The sequence below is a fragment of the Euprymna scolopes genome, chromosome 32 (assembly GCF_053919585.1).
Source record: "Euprymna scolopes isolate OS-2025 chromosome 32, ASM5391958v1, whole genome shotgun sequence".
Lineage (NCBI taxonomy): Eukaryota > Metazoa > Mollusca > Cephalopoda > Sepiida > Sepiolidae > Euprymna > Euprymna scolopes.
Window position 1 is genome coordinate 10,301,881 of NC_136513.1, and position 24,080 is coordinate 10,325,960.

The following is a 24,080-nucleotide window of genomic DNA, read 5'->3' on the forward strand; positions in this document are numbered from 1 at the left end:
GCAGCTCCTGCCCAGATGTGGCAACAGTATTCCATCCTTGGACGTACCTGGCTCTTATATAGATAGAGAATAGCATCAGCAGTGAGATATTTACCGGATCGATAGAAAGATCCCACCATTTTTCCAGCGGCCTTGGCAACAGATTTGATTTTGACGTACAACTGTCGAGGACCATCTAGATTTTTCTCTTATTTAAAAAGGATTTGTCTATTCTAGTGGAGATGTTAGCAAGATTAATATCACTTGTTGTACTTCATGACAAAACACCTTTACGACCATTGCTCTTTTATGTCCATTACATACATGAGCTCATCTTTGATTTTATCATTAAACTATATCGGTCAAAATGCGTCTAAGAAGGTTAACATTCCAAGGGAAATAATTAGGATATCAGTCTAAGAAAGATAATTCAAATAGCAATCCAAGGGAGGTAATTGGATAATCAGTCCAAGGGAGATAACACAGATAATTCTCTCTTTACATTAGCTTTTAGACAATTTTATTGAAAATGTAAAAAATTCGTATAATTTAGATTATTCGGCCTCCTTTGGTGTTGACTTTCAAGCCGACTTCAGTATTATGGATTTCTCATTTTGTTATTTTATTTTCATTACCGTGCATCGATTTTATATCAAACCGCTTGTATATAGATTCTTTTTATTTTTCATTTCTTTAAACAGTGCTTTAAATCAATACGTGGTTTCCTTGCTAAACTAGAGAAAGTCTCAGAGAATCCGGAGCTCCTTGCAGAATTCGGTAAGTAATTTTGGTGTTTCTTCACAATAAAATCCAAACTAACTTTTTTCCTTTCTCATAAAACGAGCTGAAGTTGAAAGAGGATCACTCCACTATGATTAGGAGAGGATGATAACAGCTGTCCAAGATCAAGGCTTGATGACCAACGCTTTTAGGAAGATGAGCGATCTCAGCAACGACAACAAATGCGGCTTCTACCACACAGAAATATAGATTGTGAACCACCTGACATTATAAAGTTCTGCTGGGAGACAGCTACAATACAATGCGACACAATGGAATGTGTGTGGCGAAATTTGTGGCAACGCAGACTTACCTCTTAAACAGCCTCGGTGTGTGCTTTGTTGACGCAGCATCATGATGCTGAAAAGGGTCCAAGATGGCGCCTGCGGCCTTATATATTAATGCAGTCTCGCAGAAATATGCAAATTTGGAGGACTCACACACACACACATTTTGCCCTTTATATATATAAATAATCAGTGATTTGTTAGTGTGTAGAAAAAAATAAAACACTCCATATTTGTTTCCGTCAACTAATAAGTTTTCCCTCCCTTCTTTAATACATAAAAAAATATGTTGTGTGAGATTGTTGGTATTTGCATCATCATTATCACAATATTTAGTTTAATGTCTGTCTTACCTGCTTGCATGCATTGGATGGCGGTTAGAAATTCACTTCCAAACTAACCTATCTCTGGCCAGGTCTTTATTATTCTCTCTTTCTGTCAAATCCATTTCCATCATTTCTTCCCATTTTTTGAGATGATGATTGATAATTTGCATTTTTTGTATTATTCAGACTCTTGTTCTCATCTATAGTTGTACTAAGCACTTTATCCATGGTGTCATGGGTTCAGGTCTGCATGATCCCATAGTGCAATCGATAAAGTGCAAAGTAATAATAGGGTCTAAGTGACAATTCTTTTGTAAATTGAAGGTTCAATCCTCAATACAGATAATAACTAGAGCATCATTTGCTCATTTCTTGTGAATCAGATAATTCTATTGTTCACATTGGTTTCGCTGATATCCGTTTTAGTCAGGATTCTTTTTAGAAAGACATTGAATATTTAAAGTGAAGGTTGCAAACATCCTAAGTGAAAGACTTGTCTGTGGAACAAACTGGATTTGAACTTGGCATGCTCATGCCATTAACTTGCCATGCCATTAACTACCTAGCCACTGTCATCTCCCCGAATATAATTAAGAAGACTTCTACTCGATAATGACTGATGGAACAAGAATAATTTACCGTTATTGATAAAATTAAGAGCATTTCAAATTTTTTTACAGATTTCAGAGTTTGATAAGATGCTCCTGAAAAAGGTTGGAGGTCACATTGGGTGAAATGTTGTAAAAATAACACTCAAGATGAGAACAGAAGTCTGAATAATCCCAGTTATATGAACACCTCAATGAGGTTAAAGGTTACATCGGTCGAAACATTTTGCACACTTAAAATGAGAACAGTAGTTTGAATAATCCAAATAACACACATAGTTGTTTGACTCTTATATATCACAGTTAAAAAAAAAAGTTGCTTATATCCGTTTTATTACTTATGTTTGTCATTTCAGAGAAAGAAGTCTATGCAGGTGGGTCCACTGCTGCAGAGACGGCCAGTTGGGCTGGCTGGGCAGTGACAGGTGTTACATCCTTGACAGCTAAACTTTATAAATCAGGTGCTGCATCAGGGCCCACAACAACAGGTGTGACATCGTCTCCGGATGTGACCGAAATGCGAAAATCTACTCCATCAACATCATCAGCAGCTAACGGTACCCCTTTTATATACTTTTATTTCACGCAAGTCTTTTATGTTTTCATTGTTGTTGTATTTTAGAAAATTAATATAAATATTATAATGCCCTTTTTACTAGCTTAGTACAGCTGTTTTTGAGTGTAGAGTCATTCTTGCGATACAAAAATGTAGTTGTCCCAAGAAAAGAAAAAAATGGTAACATCAATCCAGTCAGAGGAAATTTTCCAGGTAAAGAATTAATCCAATCGTGATTAACAGAGAGTAGTGGGTTTTTTCTGTCAAGATGTAAAGCTATGAATGAAGAATTCAAAAAGATTCAGTATATTTTATAAAGCGATTTTGGTGTGTGATGGGTTCATTTTTACAACTCCAGGTGGTAAATAGTGTTGGGACGATTAATCATAATCAGGAATAAAAAAAATCAGAACTTTTTGGAATATTGGAATCTGAAAATTTTAGCTGATTTCAAAAAGTTTGCTTGTTTAAAACAATTTTCCATTACTGATACTAATGATGAAATAATAAATATTTATTAATTTTAAATTTACAAGTAAAACTAAAAATTATCATAATAAGGTAATAATTTACGTAAAAATGGCATCAGGAAAAAAGATGTTCAGTAAAAATGGCACCATAAAAACTATGATTTACTAAAAATGGTTCGGTAAAAATGGCACTGCAAAAAAAAAGTTCAGTAAAAATGGCACTGCAAAAAGAAAAGTTCAGTAAAAATGGCACCAGAAAAAATATTGTTCAGCAAAAATGGCACCAGGAAAAATATGATTCAGCAAAAATGGCACCAGAAAAAATATGGTTTAGCAAAAATGGCACCGGAAAAAATATGGTTTAGCAAAAATGGCACCGGAAAAAATATTGTTTAGCAAAAATGGCACCGGAAAAAATATTGTTCAGCAAAAATGGCACCAGAAAAAATATGATTCAGCAAAAATGGCACCAGAAAAAATGTGGTTTAGTAAAAATGGCACCAGAAAAAATATTGTTCAGTAAAAATGGCACCAAAAAAAATATGGTTTAGTAAAAATTAAAAAAAAATAAAGTAAAAAAGCATAAAAACTTTTTCCAAAATTACTGGCTTCGGCATTAAATAACCTGAAAAGGGTTGATATGCAGTAAAAGAAAACAACCAAATTGGCAGATTGGCTCTCATACCCGATTGACGAAGCTAAATATACCAAAGCTTGATCAATTCCTGATGATCAGCTATGTTGCTTTGAAAGTGCAGAGACATTGAGTTGGAAAGCTGGAGGAAAGTTAGACAGCCCAAATAAACTTTGATGCAAATGATCCATAAGTGGAACTTGAACGACGTCGTAAATATCTTTTATTTCAGCAACTTTTATCTTAAAAAATTTGTACTGTGAATTCGTTTTCTCTACTACTGTTACTGCTATGGCATAATAGTTGACCTAGAAAACCATATGTTGACATTCAGCCACCTGCGTTTTTAAACACTCATTTTCAACTGTTCTCAAGTCCCAACCTTCGTGGCGTCATGCTTTGTCATCAGACTATTAACCTCAAGGCTTCGGGTTCAAGCCTACCTCCCTCCCAAAACTTTTTTTGCTGTTTTTCTTTTTTTTTTTTAATATTTAAACAGGGTTATTACTTCGCTTATTATTTTTGTTTTGATCTACCCCCCAACACGCACACCTACAAACACCTGGGCAATGCCGGGTACCCCCCGCTAGTCTATTATATAAAGGGAACCTGTCTATGGGTTTGTGTGTGTGTGTGTGTTTGTATGTCTGCAAAAAACTTTTGTCATTCGCATTTGACTAGTTTGAAACCAGTAGCATTTGAAAGAGCAATGCCCCAGATGCATAATATGTGAAAATTAGAAAAAAAAGATTAATTCTGTGGCAATCAACTGGACAACTTTTTGGAAGAGGGAGGGGTCTTTTTTTTTTCGTAAGTCACACATGCGTATCAAACTAAAACTATGCTTACAAAGCTTATTTTGCAACATCATGACATCATAAGCACCCATGGTTGTGTGGGCAAACAAGTTTGCCCGTAACTTTTTGCCTTCTTCCTCTCTTTGGTGTTTCACATTTGAGCTCGGACACAGTGACTCATTTTTTTTTTTTTTGCAATCCCATGGGCATTTCCTGCTATTTTGATTGAAATAAAAGTATTTTTACTTCATAATTGCTCAATATTCGGATAATAGCTTCTTCTCTTCATATCACTTCTGCCGAAATATCTGGTGGGGAGGTTGTCACATAATTCTTCTTTTTTGGGGCGATTACATTTTCGTGTTTTTATCTGTTTTGTGGAGGTAATGATGGAGTTGACATATAATAATGAAAAACTGTAGTGTAGCACGTGTGTCCAAATGGAACTTCATGTTGATCCTGGCAATGCCGGGTATCCATGCCAGTCTATTATATAAAGGACAAATGTCTGTGTGATTGTATGTTCGCTACAAACTTTTGCCATCCGCATCGAAGTGGCATGAATGTGGTATCGTTAGGAAGAGCGATCTCTCGGACACATAATATCAAAATATTAGAAAAAAAATTGTCAGTTATTTCCTTTGGTTTCAATGCTGTTTGTAAATTGCGTTTGTATGAACAGTCTATTCGTCATTTCATTTAAAAAGCTAAATTTGCACGTCATAACATCTGTGTCGTCGTAGTCTGGTCGATAACGTGTTCGCTTACAAACTTAACTTTTGCGACGGTACACCCCGCTAGTCTAATATATAAAGGGTAGTTGCCTGTTTCGTTCCTGTGTTTCATTTTACTTCGGTCAAAGTTCTCAGAAATCAAAGCGGCCCTAAGAGCTAACACTTGATCTCTGTGTGAGACACATAGATATTCAAATATTCCATTAAAGTGCCGCTTTACCTCTCAAACGCCAAGTTAGTAAAAAAGTTGGGAATGTAATTTTCCTCTCCCCAATTGACCATTTAAATATGTTATCGTATTTATTTCTTGTGGTGTCTTGGTCTTGCTGGATTCCAGGACAAGAATTCCTCTAGTCTGGTGAAGCATCCAGCTTACTGCTGTTGCGTGTATTTGTGCTTACATGTCCAGCTAAAAGTCCAAACCTACTAAGCAAATACCTACAAAGTTATATCTTTAACCATATCAGTGAATGCACAGTGATGATAGATGGATATAATTTTATTAAAACAGCAAATCGGTTCTCAAATTCCCTCCACAAAACACTGTACCTGTTGTTGTTTAGTTGTTTCTTCTTCATCCATATTTTTCATGAAGAAAACATGTTTTGATCCATTTTGTAGGACAGCCACCAATGACTTATGTACCATGTGAGAATATACCTCGAAAGACAGAGGCATCTATAGAAGACGAAGACACCCAAGGAAGTACTTCCGGAACTGATGCTTGGGAAGTAGAAAACTGGGGTGACATGGAAGTGAGTATCCGCTATCGCTGTTTCTTACGTTGTTCAAATTTTGTCAACTATGATCGAGTAAAAGCAATAATTTTTGTTATTCGTAATTATTTCCTGAAGATTGAACTTTTAACCGTCCAGAAGCTATTTCAACATTTTGTAAGATATCCGATTGATTTTAATGAAAAAAAAAGCATAAATATTTATTTACTGAATTATCATTCTGACACTGTAAATTTTTTTTTTTGTTCTTCCGACAAATGGAGGGTGGACCTGTAAATTCACCCTTTTCCATTCCCCCGTCCGCACTTTTCTCAATAACTACGCCTTGAAATTTTTGGAAATTTTGCATAAACATTAAACATGATATGAGTAAAAAAGTAACAGAACAAATTTTCTGGGAAAACTCCTTAGTTTTGGATATTCTATTTTGAAAATAAATAAATAATTGTTATAATTCTTTTTCTATCCTTTGCAAATGATTCAAATTTTAGTATGTTATTATGGCTATCAGTTGTCAAAATTTCAGCTTTTCACAGTGGTTACTTCTTTTGGCCAAGATCAAAGTGTAGTATCTGTTCTTCAGATGATGCACTTCCATTTCTTGTTCTCTTTCAGTGGAGGAGAAATCCTTCACGACTGAGACAATTTTTATTTTTGTACCTTTTCTCCACGTTAAAAAAACGACCCTGGTGTCTAACTCTGTCCCGTGGGGAGGCATTGTAAATAGGTACTTCTAACAAATATTAGGTTTAAAAATTTTGTCCCTTAGTTTTGGACGCTACTGTATGTGAAAAACTCAACTCTTTGCTTTATTTTATTCTGTTCTCATTGCATGTAATCATTTATTTTCTCTATCCTCTCACTTGACCATCATCAGGATCTGGCATTAGATGATGCCGCCTTGGACATTACGCCCCGTTCCGGTTCCCCAGACACTGGTGCTAACATCGATGGCTGGGAAGATACTGAACAATGGGGAAGCTTAGAAAATCCACCGGTAAGATTCCTTTTATTAATTACTAAAAACAACAAAATATTGAAAACCAACAAGAATTGTTTTCCTATAAAATTATGGCTGGAACCAGAGCTATCTTGGAGAGAAATAAAGCTTATATATTTATATACAAATTATCAATTGCCTAGAGAGCTCAATTCTGTTTTGATTAGCTATTTATCACACTAAGTAGCAACTAGTTATTCCTTTTTTCTTCTTCTTATTCCTTCTGAACTATCAAATCCTTTTTCTCTGATAGGTTGATAAAAGTAGTTGTTGGTAGGCAGAAGTCTGAAGCACATAGTATCAATACCATTGTGCCTCATGGAGCCATTCTGTGTCAAACTCTCTGATCTTCATCAGTGATCTTCCAAATCATATTCTAAGATCATCTGTTTATATTTTATGCTGGCGACATAACCAGAAAACTGACTTTGAAATCTAGCAGGTGATTTTTTTTCCCTTTCTCACAGAAGAGAAGTTCCTAGTCTTTTTTTGCTCTGTTTATTTCCATGGTAAGTGATTCTTCCCTGTAAAATATTTACAGCAAGAACGTGTCTAGCTACAATCACTGTAAATAAATTCCCTTTCTTCGTACCTAAAACTAAATGTAATTTCCATAAGCAAAGTTTCTTTTCAAGAACTACCCGTCTCTGAAACACAATACCATGGAACTGTTTCCTAGCTGACTACAACATGATCATATTCTAGTCCAATATTAACAAGTTCTTGTTGAGGTCTTATTTTATTATTGGAATCCTTTCAGATGAGTAATTTGTATATTTATTTATTTATTTATTTACGAACTGTTATCCTCATCTTTATAGTTGTTGTTTCACGACATTTTGGCCAAGTATTACTCTAGTCTTTGTCAAGTGGTTAACCGTGACGAGATAGGAACGTGGTGAGACGACAACAACTATGGAAGGCAGTAATTACTGAGGATACAGTTAAGAGACTCAGCATTCCTATCCCGTGAAGAAGGCCAGATGAATTCTTGTTGAGGTGTATTAAATAATTTTATCCTTTAGTCCTTATACTCCATCTATTATATAAAAGTGAAAATGTATTTGTGTGTGTGCATGGTGTGTGCTTTTTTAGTATGTCTGGCAAAGGCTTTTTTTGGGGGGGAGGAGGGTCGTGCTCGGAGGGGGGGGGTCACTTATTCTTACAACTTTTTATATACTCCCTAGATTATAATATCTGTAATTTACGAAATGAAGTCATGTCTATCTTTTATTTGAGTGATTTTTATTTTATAAAATTCACACTATCCCGTGATCCTGCCTGTTTGTTCGTGTTTTTCCTTAAAAAGCGAAACTAAATCGAAAGTAAAGTGAGCTTCTCGGCCCTTCGTGACGAGACGTCCAGAAAGCAACAAGCTTTGATCAATACGGGGAAAACCTCTCATATCAGACAATTGCTATTCATCTGGACACTCCCCTTTTTATGGAGAGCTGGTTTTTCCCAACATCTTGGGGAAACAAACAAATACGCAGAAAGCATAAAGCTTAACTGGCTCTGAGTGATTTCATTTCTCTGTGGCATGATGTTTGACCTAGAAAACCAGACGTTTGTTTTTAAGCATTTAATTTCAACTATTCTCACCTCTGCCCAATTAGCGTTGTGGTAAGATGTCAGGCTTTCTTTTCCGCCTTTGTCTCAAGGCTTCGGGTTCGAGCCTACCTGCCTACCAAAACTTTTTTTCTTTCTTTTACACCTCCAAACACCCAGACAGCGTTGGGCACACCCGCTAGTCTATAATATAAATCTCACCTGTCTGTTTAAATGTATGTATGTATGTATGCCTAAAACTTTCGACAGATTTTCACGAGATCAGTATCGTTTTTAAGCTCGGCCCTTCTGACGGCAAATATAAAAAAATTGGTTAAAAACATTAATTCCTTCACCCTCAACTGGGCACTTTCCTACAGGGAAGGGTCGCTTTTTTCACCAATATTTACAAAAGTTATCCCCTCTTTTTGAATAACTAGCCTTAATTGAAACCTTTGCTGCATCTGGTTTGGTGATGGACGCAACAAAAAGGCGCCACGTTTTTTTTTTTTTTCACATTCTTTTCCTTCCTTCAATAAAAATACCATTAAAATATTCTTAAATTTTGAAAATAAAATCGAAATACATTGTTCTAAAATTGCATAGCATTATGAATACAAGAGTTACTTCCATTTATCACAAAACTACCTCGGGTATGGAAATCTTTGTCTATTTTTGTTCTTTTTTATAATTAAATTTTATAATTTTTTGAAGTGGGGAGGAGTAGTGGCGACTTCCATAAATAAAATCACCTCCTCCCTCCCTCTAAAAATACTTTCCTTGCACTGATGGGAGTCTCCAATAGCGATACCCACCCTAAAAAAAAAATTGTAATAAGTTTAAATTAGGTCAGCCGGGCCAAAAAAAAGAATTGGATAAGACAGCAGCCATGTTAGTTTGAAATTAAAAGCTGTAAAGAGAGTTAACATTTGAGATGAAACAAAAAGCATCGAAAATTACTTAAAAGCACCAAAAAATAATGCAGGTATGTTTGCAAAGTAATTGTTATTGGCTATGGTAACATTTATTTGTTGTATGACCATATTGGAGACTATCTTATGATGTCACTTCCTTTGGTGATGTCACTTCCGGTATGGAGTATCGGGGCACGACAGTCTTAGATTAGCACATGACCAAGCCGGTCGGGTGCACACGCCCAACCATTGAGGAATGGTATTACTCAACTCTCTTTGCCTGTAATATATGTGAATACATGTTTCGTTCCTAAAAATCCTGTGTTCCTTTCGTTTATTACCGTTTAACCCCATGACAACTGGCGACGACAGTTTCGACTTTCACACGGGTTAACTCCACAAAAAAAAAAAACACAAAATTCTAATTGACTTCAAAAGAACTTCGATTTACAAGCTAAGTCGGCTGGTAATTACATTCTAAAAATAAAATTCTAAAAACAAAAAAATAAAGAGAAAACGAACACAAGGTAAAGTTATTGACGCAGTTGTAAGTAATCTTTTTTTCTCTATATTTAAATTGAAAAGAAATGTGCTTAATGCATTTTGTTAGGCCGTAAAAGTTAGTTTGGTTGCTTATTGAAAGAAGAAAAAAAAAGAGAAAAATGTTGACCCAATTTTCACGATGAGAACAATTCTATTGGAAACTGTCGACTGTTTATTCGTATGCAAATTTGAACATTTTTTTAAATGAAGTGAAAAGTTTTTTTGCCTTTGTTTTGTACTGCTAACTTTATGCAATATTTTAATGGGAGAGAAATGTTTTTTTCCTTTTCGTTTTACTTGGACTAAAAAAAGATACTTTTTTCATTGAGTGGAATTTTCTGATATATGCTATTTTTAACTGTCAGTTCTAAACTGAAAACCTTTTTTTTTCTTCCGCGTGGGACAACTCTCCCCCTGACACACACATATAAAAAAAATAGCTATTTTGGTTAACTTCCAGACAATTCCACAAGTATTTTTATTCTTTTGCAACTGTATTGTATCACAGTACATTTTTTTTTCTTTTTGTTTCGCAAGTAAAATTTTTTTTGTTCACTCTCATATTAGGTTATCTCTAAGGTTTTTTTATCAAGAAGCAAGGGATAAATTGCTCCCTCCTCATATGTACACACTCAAGGAAAGGACATTTTCTGTTTTTTTATTATTTTATCTCTCTTCTCCAGTCAAAATGGGAAATAAATTTTTTTTCTCGTGCGTTTGGAAAAGCCATTAAAAGATGGAGGACGTTGAAGCAGTATAAATACAGCTAATAAAGGCTCAGAAAGCTGAGAAAAATTTAAAGAACGTGATAAACAGCTCCACTTAAAATTTCAGGAGAGGCAACAAGCGTTGGAGGAGAGAATGCTACTTCAACAACAGATACAAGAAGAGCTATTGTTAAAAATATTCGATAGAACGGAACACAGGGATGACAGTTTTGCTTTTCCCAAAGTACAATATGGAATGCTATAGAAACGTTCAACTACCAACCGGAGGTGGATGGTATGTTTGATGCTTTCTATCGGAGATATGAGGACCTATTAACCGTGGATTGTCAAGAGTGGAACACCGCTAAGAAAGTTAATCTACTTTTGAGGCAATTAGGGACCACAGAACATAGCAAGTTGTGGATTATATTCTCCCCAGGAAGATGAGTGAATTTGGATTCTCTGAAGTGGTCAAACTTTTATCCAAACTGTTTAGCTCGAAGATGGAAGTGTTGTAACCTGCAAAAAAACGACAATGATGATTACCTAACTTTCGTGTCTGTGGTAAATAAACACTGCGATGATTTCTTATCAGCAGATGACTTCAAGTGTTTAATTTTTGTGCAGGGTCTAGTCTCATCCAAAAACGCTGAGATTAGACAACGTGTTCTCTCTAGACTTGAGAGCGAACAAGGCCTCACCCTCCAAAAGTTGCTCGAGGATTGTCAACGGGTAGTCTGCAGAAGGAACAACTCGAGACAAGTTGAGGTGTCAGGCGCAACATTCATTAGAAAGACAAACTTCAGACCGGAAAAATACTCACTCTGAAAAAGCAAAGCTGGAATTAAGAAAACTCAGGCTACACCTAATAAGTACCACCCAGTCACAAGACCCAGATTCCCTACAAACCCGTGCTATTGCTGCAGCGGGAAACATTGGTCGAGTCAATCTTTTTACAAAGATAAGTACTGCAACGAATGTGGCAAGAAGGGTCACAAAGCGATCCAGTGCAGGAAAAACAAGGTCAAGAACAGCGTCCGACAGACTAGATCTGACTTGGATTCAGATAAGAACCAGTGCAAATATGTCAAACTTAACATCGCAAATAAAACTGTGCATCTACAATTGGATTCTGGATCAGACCTGTCCATCATTAACCTTAAGACGTGGAAAAGGCTGAAACCAACCATGCAGAAGACGAACAAGCTGTGACAGGCAATAAAGTGGAATTTGAGGGAGAGCTCACACTCCTGGTGACCTTAAATGGTGTTACTAAAAAAGTGAAAGCGTATGTACATAGGACGTCCGAAAACCTCTTCGGTACTGATTGGATGGAGCGATTCGAATTGTGGGATCAACCTATGAATAAATTCTGTCATAAGGTAGAAGACTCGTCTATGGAGGAGCAACAACTGAAGGACAAGTTAAAAGAGGAATTTCCAGAAGTATTCTCATCAAGACTAGGGAAATGTACAAAGATTCGAACTAAAAGAAAACACTCTGCCCATTTTCAAGAAGAAACGAAACATCCCATTTGCAGCAACAGAAAAATTGAAAAAGAAAGCTTCAATGGAATCTGTCAAAGGAGGCAAAAAAACTGAAACTGCAAAGCCGGAAGCTTAAAAAACCCACGCCAAAAGAATTCCCCAAGCCAAAGCAACAATTTCTACATGTGTATAGGATTACACCCAACCCGAACACACCAACAGCAGTCTCACCTGCAGTGAGGTCCATTTTTGACAAGCTCTTACCCAAACAGCCAAGGCCACCAGTGACCACTTATGTAACCAGTAAGTGTGTCATATCAGGTGAAAGAGTATTTTTCAAAAGTTATAAAAACAATACATCATTCTGGGAGGTGGGTACAATTACTAAGAGAGTTGGTGACATGGTATATATCATCCAAGAACCAACGTATACCCACAAATGTCACCAGAACCAACTAAGAAGATGTAAATCAGTTGAAACCAGCGACAGTCCACCATTGGAAGATGAGCGGATAGATACTGTCTTCAAAACTTTTGATCTTGAAACCTCCTCAACCAACATCTGAACTACGGCGGTCGTTCCGTAAGAGAAAGGTTACCGAGCTATTGATGGTAAACCCTAAAAGGAAGAGGTACGGACAGCTTTTACGAACGAAAAGCTGGGGAGCGGGGGTGTTGGAGACACCCCTCCATGGAATTAATGGACTATGTCATGATGTCACTTCCTCTGGTGACGTCACTTCTGGTATGGAATACCAGGACCCGGCAGTCTGAGATTGGCATGCAACCAAGCCGATCGGGTGCACACGCCCAACCGTTGAGGAATGGTATTATTCAACTCACTTTGCCTATAATATATATGAATACATGTTTCGTTTCTAAAAATCCTGTGTTCCTTTCGTTTATTACCATTTAACCCCATAACAGGCCACTTTTTCGAATTGCTGTGGATTGTAAAACAAACCCCAAATTTTGTTTTGAAAACTTGAATTTTGTCTGAAGAAGGCCTTGAAAAACTTTGAAAATCCTTGAAAATGGACATTGAAAGTCTGTACGAACCTTGGCATAAAAATCCAATACATACATATGAAAATTAATGTGTGTATGTGTAGACAAAAAAATGTTTATATGCACCCACATACATAAACCAGAAAAAATATACTGACCTAATCGATGAATTTTGTCTTTTTAGCCATAGATTTGTTTTGTGTTCTTTTTCTTATCAGTTTGTCCTGACAAATCCCGTATGAAGAGACTAAAGATTCATGAGAATTTGTGATATATTCATAGTTGTCAAACTTAAACTTTTGTTGCCAAATTTTATCTTTCATTTTTCTTCTTCTCCTATGACAGGAGGATAGCGGTAACAGTGCGACAGAGAAAGGTGGACCAGACAGCTGGGGTGAATGGGGGGACACTGACTTTTCTTCTACTCTTGACAGTCCCGGAGTTCGACCTGCCAGTGCGTATGCCTGGAGTGGAGACAATAGTACAGAATCTGATTTTTTCTCTTCAATCAGCAATCCGACAAAAAAAGTAAGAAATAAAACTAAAAAAAATTATAAAAAAACAACAGCCTTTCGTTGCATGATAAATAAAAAGGATTTCTGTGGAAATATATTTTATTTCCTTATAATATATACCAATCCCTATTTGAGAAGCTCAATGTAATGAATGAATGACAAAAGTCTATATTCCAAAGTTCATCATGTTGACCATCTTATAATTTATTCCTTTAATTCAGTTGACATTTACAATCCTTGACAGTATCTGTTTTGTAAAATCAATCACTTAATTGTTATATCAACTAGTCAGAAAGCACTTTATTTCCTTTTGACGGACTGATTGTTGCTATTTCTTCTGATGAGTTAAGGACAAAATAGATTCAACTGAATTAAAGGAATAAATTATAAGATAGTCAACATTATGAACTTTGGAATATGGACTTTTGTCATTCATTCACTATATATATATATATATATATATATATATATATATATATATATATATATATTTATTTATCTGAACAATGAGATGTGTTCATCCTTTTCTTGATTGAATCCAATTCTCGCTTTGGATCACCTTAAATTGATGTCCTTCTTTAAAATATTTTAACTAATTTTCAATATATTTGCTAAATAGCAAGATTTATGGTTATTCATAATGATTATTTTGCTGAATACATTTCCTCTAAAGATATGAGCCATGCATTGAAAATTCATGGATTAAAGATAACAACTTTAAATTTCTTGGATTCCTTGTTTCAAATAATAAATTTTTTTGTCTAAAAATTCTATATTTTTACTTCACAGAATTTAACTATAAATCCTACAATTATATATATATATATATATATATATATATATATATATCTACTTCATTTACTCACATAAAATTAATATACAAAAGTATGAATTCATGCATAAACTTTAAGTATTTACTTCAAAAGTGCTCAATACATAGGTAGAGCTAGTTAGTAAGTTATAAAATATATATGGCATAGTTTTTTATTACCATTTTATCTGTTTGGTTACATATGTTTCGGATGTTGGACCATGTTTACGATCCAACAGCCTCGTCAGACCTTACAGAAATGGTTGCTAGTATTAGGAAGAAGTGTTTTAGAAAAAAAAAAAGGAAAAAGGTGGGGTTAGGAGATAATAAGGGGGTGGAAGACAGGTATTGAAAATATTTCAGTTTTGAAGGTTAAAATACGTTAGATTGTATTGTGTGTGGGGGTAGCAGATTCAGGCAGGCGTGGGTAGAGATATATGGATATAGGGAGGGGGAGGTGGAGAGAGGATGATAAAGAAAAAAGAGAGGGCTGTAGGGAGAGGAGGGGGGGAGAAAATTTTAATTTTTAGGTTTTAAATTTTGACTGCTTTTTGCTTGTTCAGCAAGATATATGAACCCCCTCTCTTTTTTCTTCTCTTGAATCGTAAACATGGTCCAACATCCGAAACATATGTAACCAAACAGATAAAACGGTAATAAAAAATAAAACACATATTTGCTCTGCAATAGTATTGAGCACTATCTTCAGGTTTTTACTAATTACCAGTTTTACCAAATATATATATATATATATATATATATGATATATATATATATGACTACTTCATTTAATCACATAAATTAATATACAAAAGTATAATTTTATGCGTAAACTTTAAGTATTTACTTCAACAGTGCTCAATACATAGGTAGAGCTAGGTAGTAAGTTATAAAAATATATATGGCAATTAAGCTACACAGAATATTCTGTGTTTCATCCATGCTAGGATTCGTCAGGCTTATGCGAAGAGTTGTGGTTATCTCATGTTTTTATATACGAATATTCTATTGAGTTTTTAGTTAGCAAATCAGCTTCTTTGTTTCTACCGCGCCCCTCCTATTCAGCCAATGGGTAGGCACTTACAGGACAAAACGCGAAATGACCACAACTCTTCGCATAAGCCTGACGAATCCTAGCATGGCTGAAACGGGGAATATTCTGTGTAGCTTGATTGCCATATATATTTTTATAATTTACTCTATATATATATATATATATATATATATATATTAGTGATGCGACAATTCCAGTATTTTTTCCAATTTTTTTTTTTTTTTTTACACAGGCATCACCACATTATCAGGGCCAAGAGGCCACTCAAGGATAAGGGTTAAAGAGTGTACAGTAGAAATTGGACAATATAGTAATCATTAGTAATGAAAATTCGGTAAATTTGATAACTTATATGGAGCGGCTCATCAAGAACTTATTTACATTAGACTTGAACACAACCATATTGTAGTCAGCCGGAAAGCAGGAAAATGGAAGACAATTTCACAGGCGTGCAGTTCTAAGAAAGAAGCTTTGTTCATGGAATCTACGTTTAGGTTTAGGCACAGATAAAGAGTGGGGGGAATTATTGATAGTGTTTTCAGCTAGACGAGTGTTTCTTGTGAAAGTTTGGCGAGGGGGGACCATAGACTGAAGCTCAGTCGAACACTTTCCATGAAAATAACGATACATCAGAGACAAACTCGCAACATCTCTTCTGTGAAATAGAGGTTGCAAGGAAGAGAAAAGGACATCCCCTATGAGGCTACGAAGTCTATTTTGAACTCTATCAAGGCAGGACAAGTCCTTTCTAGCAGCTCCTGCCCAGATGTGGCAACAGTATTCGATCCTTGGACGTATCTGGCTCTTATATAGATAGAGAATTGCATCAGCAGTGAGATATCTACCGGATCGATGGGAAGATCCCACCATTTTTCCAGCGGCCTTGGCAACAGATTTGATGTACGTGTTCCATTTAAGATCAGAAATAATGGTCAAGCGCAGAAGCTTGTCAAAACTTGAGGCCTCAGTACAATTACCGATTCTGTACTAATTTCCCAATTTCAATACAATTACTGATTCTGATTTCAATAACGATTTCTTATAAACTTTTGAATACTTAACTATATAATTGCTATTTTTCACGATCACCGTAAAAACATGTTAAATATGCAAATTCAAATGTAAGAAACACAAATGTAGAGGGGGGGGTGATCTATGGATTTTAGTTTTATTGGTCATTTAAAATCAATAAATATTTGTTATTTCATTATTACTACAAACAGTAAGAGATTTTGTTTTAAACAAAATCAGATGGAAAACATTATTAAAGGAATCGTTTTTGGCATTGATAAATGTCATGTTTTTTTAAATGTAGTTATGTGCAAAATGAATAAAGATTTTAACTTCTCCTTTTACTTAAAAATTCACCATCGTTAATGTAATTTTCAGTATTTATAAAATAATGATCATGGAATATAATGAACATGTTATTTTTACTTGGATCTTAGTGGAAATGTATTATTTTATTTAAACAAAAAATACCTTTACTAAAGTTATAGTTTTTAGTAGTAAATAAAAATGTATGACTTTATTTTTGCTTTTTTTATGAAAATAACGCATCGTAAATTATAATAATTAAAAAAAAAATTAATTTTGACAGGAACATTATGAAAAAAGCCCTAAAGTTTGTATTAATGAATTTGATATAACTCAAAGAAAAATTAATTTCTCGAACTACCAATATTATCATTGAATTAAGCATTTTTTATTTAATATTTTCAGAAGAAAAAATTATAATTGCAAAAAATATTTCTACTTTTTTTTTTTTTTTGGAATTACAGGTTTCGGATAATCTTTATATGTACGATTCTAATAGATTGCTTGCTTGCATGAATGTGAAACTTTCGGTGTAACATAATTTTTATATAATCTTGAAAAATAAAACATTTTTTTTACTTTAAAAGCAGGAACATAGAAAAATAATTGAATTAAAAAATGGTAAAAATTATACAAACGTTCATGATAGGAATGTATGGATGCATGGCTGGGAGAAAAAAAAAGAAAAACAGCACCCCTACCTTCCTTTAAATACTTGACATCATTTTCAGACAGCCTTTTGACTGTCTGAAATTTTGGACTTCCATATAATCCATGTTACAAGGACTTTGTTTTCTTTTGGCTGAACAAAGTGAGAATCTATCGCTTTTGGGGGCTAATCAAGCTATTTTTTTTATAGAAACAAGGTGTTTTTTTTTTTAATTTAATTTAATATCTTAGTACTTTACTAATTACTTTACTTATTATCTTTGAAATAGAACTAGAAAACTAATATTTATCTAATAGATTTAGCTGAATTATTTAGCTCGCCATGAAAACATTTTTCATCATTTTTCTTTTTTTTCACGTGCACAAATATTTTTCCCTTTTGGGAATATACTTTGGATTTTAATCTTTCAGATACAATGAAAAAGTAGTTGGAAAGCTACAAAAAGTTATGATAAATCGGCTTTCAAAACTACGTTCCCCCCCCCCCCCTATCTTTGTTCCATCATTTTTGCCCGTACATAGTATTCAAGCAATAAATAATAAATGGAAGTTATCATGCAAACACCTTCAGAGAAAATAATTGGTTCATGAAAAGCTTTTTCAAAAAGAAGCTTATGTTTTGCTTCTTTTCCAGAATTCTCCCCTAGATAAAAAAAAAAAAAAAAAAATCCGTACGATGTACAAACATAGAATGAAAATTTCATTTTCCAAAAATCATGTAAATTGATCAAGTATTTTTTTTTTTTTTTTTAAATTAACAAAGTTAAATTTTATGAGAAAGCAAGGATGGGGTGTCTTGCTCTGCCATCTTTAATAAAGATTGTCTTTCTTTAATTCGCCTCGTCCCTCCTCCTTTCTCTGAAAATGTTAATTTTGCCATGAAAAAAATTATTGTAAATCAACATCCTTTGCTAAATAACCTCCTCCCCTATGAGATTCTACTTTTTAAAGCGATTATGAATAAACGACTTGGCTAACTGTGAGAGTTTTTGAAACTCAAAAACTAAAATGCTGAAGTGGTACCATTAAAACGAGTAACCTTTGTGCTCCAAAATTTATTTTTCCACATAGTGACCGCCATTCTAAATGCACTTTTATCAGTATCTTTTGACGCCTCGATTGTAAAAGTCCAGAGCACACTTTGTCATTCACTTCTTGGTTGCCACTCTGAAATCGACGAACCCATCTCCTAACTGTGCTGACATTAACTGCATTGGCTTTGTAAATGCTCAACAGGCACTGGTGAATGTTGATCAGTTCAATTTTTTCTGCATGAATCAATTCAATGATGCATCTCTGCTTCTGACACATGTCCATGAGAGGGGTTGCTTTCTTTGAGTCTCACACCGTCAATATCTACAACAGAGAGATGAAACTTTCAGGTTATGAATGTATAAGTTCAGTTATCATAACAGTACAGGTCTTAATTCCAGACATTTTTACCGTTGGTCACTTACATCCTTGAGTTTAAGAATTGTCAGTCGTAAAATACACTTGAATATATTTTAATTCATGCAGATTTCATATTTACAGGGTAGAAAGATAAATTGATTACCCGAAAGAAAACAGCAGTACAGTTTTATTTTAAAACTTTTATTGAAAAAATCAATTCCGGTAACTTTATTATGTAATAATGTTCCGTGTGTTTTGATATCCAATCTTATATTCCTTTATTCCACAAATCTTGAATATGCAAAAATGTATATGGAATAGACAGTCAGAACACTTGGAAGAAGGAAAGTATAGTTTTATGAAGCATTCGTTATTTAGGTTGAAAATGTATAGTAAACTAAAGAGAAAAAGAATGGCATAAAGAATGAAACACAAACCGTATTTATGCCAAGCACATAATCCCATAAACAACAGTCCCTAGTGATGTTGAAGACAGTGGGAGTTGATGTTAGCATGAGGGTAAAATTATCCTCTACATATCTACATATGACTGTTTTTAGAGAAGATACAGAGTCAAAAACATAAGAAAATTTGAAAGAGAATAAAATAAATGCATATTTTCTGAAAACACGCACCAGGAATTTGTCTTATAGTTGGCAGGGAGAGATTAGCATATAAAAGCTTTTGTTTGGAAGCTATAATGGTCACTGAAGTAGGGGAAACGTTGCTTTTCTTTATTATACACATTATATTGACTTAATTCATTAAAGTAAGCATTTAAGTAAAAAAGAGGACTTGAATGCATAATAGAGACTGTACTCAAGTGTCTAAGGCATCTCTGTGCAGAGGTTTGTTCAAACAACCTCGCATAAGGATACCCCACACTGGTTTATATGAGGAACATTGCACCTTCTCGAAGCAATGTTGCCTTTACTAACAACGCTTAGCTGGATACTCCACCAGATTAGATGAATACTTATCCTGGAATCTAGTAAACCAATGGACTATAAAAAAGATATGCTATAACGTAGTTATTTGATCAATAAATGAAAGGAAAATTATTATTCCTAACTTCTTTACGAACTCAATGCTTGAGAGCCTCGATAGGGATCTGGAACTGGGAGCATGCCTTTTCCACAAGTACCGGTGGGAGCTCAATGAATACTCGGTGGATGGTGACGATCAGGCTGACTTTCATGTTGTGGGAGGTCATGTCGGTGATTTTCTCAACGTATAACCAAACGAAATAGTCCAGTGGGTTTTCTCTTAGTGGAAGAGAAATCCTTCATGATTGAGACAATTTTTAATTTTTGTTTCTTTTCCCTACATTAAAAAACGACCCTGGTGTCTAACTCTGCCCTCGTGGGGAGGCATTGTAAATAGGAATTGAACGTTTAAGAGTTTAAGAATATTTTATTGTCTGTGTATTGCATGTAGAGATCAACTTGTACTTGTTTCATGCTGAAATAATAACATTATTTAGAAAGCCATTCTTATCCTGGGAAGAGAGGAGAGTGTTTTGTAATAATTCTGTACTTTCACCTAACAGTTTAATAAACAGAAATGTCGTAAAAATTGAATTTAACTTAAAAATGCTATTAGAAATGTAACCATGGTAACATAGACGCGCAAGCACTATCAAGTGTTTTCTTCAAGAAGGGACCCCCCCCTTGATTTTGGAGAACTTACATCGAAATATAATGAAGCGAGAAAAAAGTAGATAAAAAATTAAACACCTTTATTAAATTAGTTTTTAATTTTTGTCAGTTTTTAATGAATTTTTTTTTTTCATTTTCTTTTTCAGACATCGACTGCCCGTAAAAAAAGTCCTTCTCCTCAGGCAGGCACTTCTGTGAAAGAACCAAAAAATGTTACCCAAAATTCCGAAGTTTGGCAAGAAGTCAGCTGGGGAGATTCACATGCATGGAAAGCGGATAGTGGATTAAACAAGGGTATGTTTCAAGTTGTTAACGTTGAGAGTTCTTAACATTTAAGTAATGGAAATATTGTTTCTCTATAAAAGAAATGTGGTTTCTGGCCATTTTTGATTTGCAGTTAAATAGTTCGGACCCTATCTCTTGTTGGAACCTTCATCTCATGATAGCTGTAGTTCAAACTAGCAGAGGGGTTTGTGCCCGTCGAAGTTGCTAAATGCTTAGTATTTGATGGTTCAATATTGGGTAAATGTACAAAATAGTTAACAGTCGAGAAATCGTAAACAAAAACAACAACAAATAAACCCTTCCAAATGCAGTAGAATTTAAGCATCTCCTGACCTGTATGCTTTTAATGCGCTGAAACTTTTTATTATTTTTTTTTAATTCAGAATTTTATTCTTGTTTTTAATCTGTCTAACTTATTTAGCAACTTTGACTGGCACAAACCCCTCTGCCAGTTTGAACTGCAGCCATCATGAGGTGAAGGTCCGAACGAGAGATAGGGTCCGAACTATTTAACTGCAAATCAAAAATGGCCAGAAGCCACATTTCTTTTATAAAGGAACAATTACACAAAAAAAGATAGCTACACGTCGTTTAATTGTTAGAAAGAGTTCATGCCTGAAAAGATAAACAAAAGTAAAAAAAAACTTACCTACCATTAATCTTGGTAGGTGGTGGTTGCCTGTGAACCTGTGTTCCTTTTCAATATGAATATGAGCACTTAGAAAAACAAAAGGGGTCTTTCATTTTTCCCCTTTTCTTTGCTGTAAACACAAGAATAACATATGAGTTATCCACTGTAATTAAAGGAGTTGATTTGATTCATTTTAAGCACGACTGAATTTTATTAAGTTAGAAAGAATTCTTAATGAGTTTACATCTACTAACCAAAGAATCTCATCTATTCTTTTAACGTGGCCATACAAAAACTGCCTAGATTTAATCTTCCTCGTATAATGTAGCCGTTATGTTGCAAATGGACAAACAAATAAAACAGAAATATAAATAAATAAAATCCGGATCTGCATTTTTTTCTTTCTTAATAAAAGTTTTTTTATTCTTGTTATGATTGTTTCGACACCACTTAAAAGTCTCTTGCCATCGCTAATCTTGCCCGGTGTACACTTTTCTTCTCCGACCCCATCCAGCCATTTCTCGCCTTCGCTTTATACGTCCATTTTCTTCGATGTCGGCCTTCTTTCTCTGCCAAACATGTACTGTCCTTTTTTTTTCTCTTTCTTCAAGCGCTAGCTGGCCTTCACTTCCTAATTTGCATATGTGTTTTTTTTCTTAAAGCTGTTACTGGCTGGTATTTTCCACCGTGCTCATACACACTCTGTTACACTCTGAACTCATCAGATCTAAGCCTGCCTTTAACATTCACATTCCATATCCATTGTATCATTCTCATATCATTTCTCTGCATGCAACGCATGTCGTCAACCCTCACTGGCCAGGTTCCACTCCCGTACACTTTTTTCTTTTCATTAATATGTCACTGCTTATCAAGACACAGAGACCATTCGAAGACAAGAGTTAAAGAGATTGTCGATTGGACTATAAGTGCAACCATGTGAGGTTTAGAAACAACCAGTGGATTGGGCAGAAGATTTCTTGGGAGAAATTGTTTATCCAAGAAGTCAAGTATTTGTTTATATTAGACTTTAACATAACCATGTAGTCATAATTACACTGCATACGCATACCTGGTAGACTCTTCTTCTGGTCAAAAGTGGTAACGCTCTACTGATTAGTAATATCAGAAGTTCTCAGCCATTCTTGCAATTACGCTAAAACATTCCCCACCCTGTGCCCCAGTATTATCACCAAGGTAACTAACTTCTCGACAACGTCGATAGCTTCGCTATCTGGATGTACTTTCTTTATATCCGAGTTCTCATCCATCTCCACTATCTTACATTTTTTTGCACATAAACTAGTCATCCTCTCTCAACCGACAAGTAATTGTAAACCTCTTGTAGCAAAGAATTCTGTTCCTTTCAGCTTTTAGTATGAAGAGTTGGCATGAACTCTTGTGAGTTGCACCACTTCCTCATGGTGGAAGAGTCAAGCAATGGTTCGGTTGAGGTGGTCAGAGTAGACTTGTATCAAATTCTTTCTTGAATTCATTCATGAGTCTGTCCATTGATGGCCACTAGAGATGTGACAATTGTGTAGCTAGAACAGATTGTGGCAGGTCTGTCTGCTGAAGCCAATAGATCCAATGTTAATCTTCTACTGGGTATGACCTTAAACTATATCTGATGGTGAGGCCGCAGCTTGCGGGCTTTGGGGAGTGTGGAGCCACCCTTTAATTGCCATTGTTCCTAGGTTCACTCTGACCCGGAGTGGTAGTACCTGTTAGGGTTCCAACTATGGATTAAATACAAACCGACTTGAAAAAAAAAAAATATATTCTATTAAAAAATTTTTCTTCAAAATCACTGGATTCGGCATTAAATAACCTGAAAAGGGTTGATATGCCGTAAAACAAAAACAACCAACCAACAATCTACTGGGGCTATAAAATTGCTTCCCAGTAACAAATACAAACACAATAGGTCCCCCTGGACCGGCAAATCCTGCATTTCGATGTCTGTCTATACCAAATGGTTCAATTCAAACCAGTGCAATCCATCTGTCACTGTCTATTTCTCTATGTCTAGAATAGTGTATGGAGTTTTTAATTCTCCGAAGTTGGTGCCACTGGCTTAGAAATAATTGGTCAGAGTACCCTACAATGCTCTTTTTTTAATTTTTTTATTTATAGATTTAAGAGAAAATATAAAAAAAAAAATTAAAAAAATATCATTGTCTGAAGAGAAAATTTTTTTAATATTTTTGTGATATACCAATTTAATTTTTTAAATAGTAAAGCTTTTTTTTCCACCAAAGCTAATGTAAACAAAATGATGATGAAAAGAAAGGTTCTTGTCCAGAATTCACCCTCTATTAAAAAAAAACGAAAAAGAAAAATCTGTACGATATATGTACCATGACAAAATGAAAATATCATATTCTAAAAATCACGTAAATTGATCAAGTAGTTTTATTTTCATAAAGAAAATCATTTTTAAATGATTCATCGGAATTTGTAGGCATCACAGCATAAATTTGCAAGTTTGAATTATTGGTTATCTCCTTTGTTTTTTTTTTTAGCTTGTTTTCAAAATAGTGGACAAGATAGTCACTCTTCAATCACTCATAACATTTAACTTGCTTATTTAAAAATAAAACTACTTGATCAATTCATGTGATTTTTGGAAT

General features: G+C 34.7%; 1 protein-coding gene across 3 annotated transcripts in view; it reads left to right on the forward strand.

The window, feature by feature from the left end:
* Positions 1–24,080, forward strand: part of LOC145256224 (N-terminal kinase-like protein) — a 110,887-nt gene that overhangs the window by 86,151 nt on the left and 656 nt on the right. For 2 of the 3 annotated variants that reach the window (XM_080114844.1, XM_080114845.1), the window contains 6 exons: positions 681–756; positions 2,337–2,537; positions 5,793–5,926; positions 6,786–6,905; positions 13,461–13,643; positions 20,678–20,825. In XM_080114844.1, the coding sequence (XP_079970970.1) occupies positions 681–756; positions 2,337–2,537; positions 5,793–5,926; positions 6,786–6,905; positions 13,461–13,643; positions 20,678–20,825 (862 nt within the window). The remainder of the gene's footprint in view (positions 1–680; positions 757–2,336; positions 2,538–5,792; positions 5,927–6,785; positions 6,906–13,460; positions 13,644–20,677; positions 20,826–24,080) is intronic. The other variant, XM_080114847.1, reaches the window with a different exon arrangement.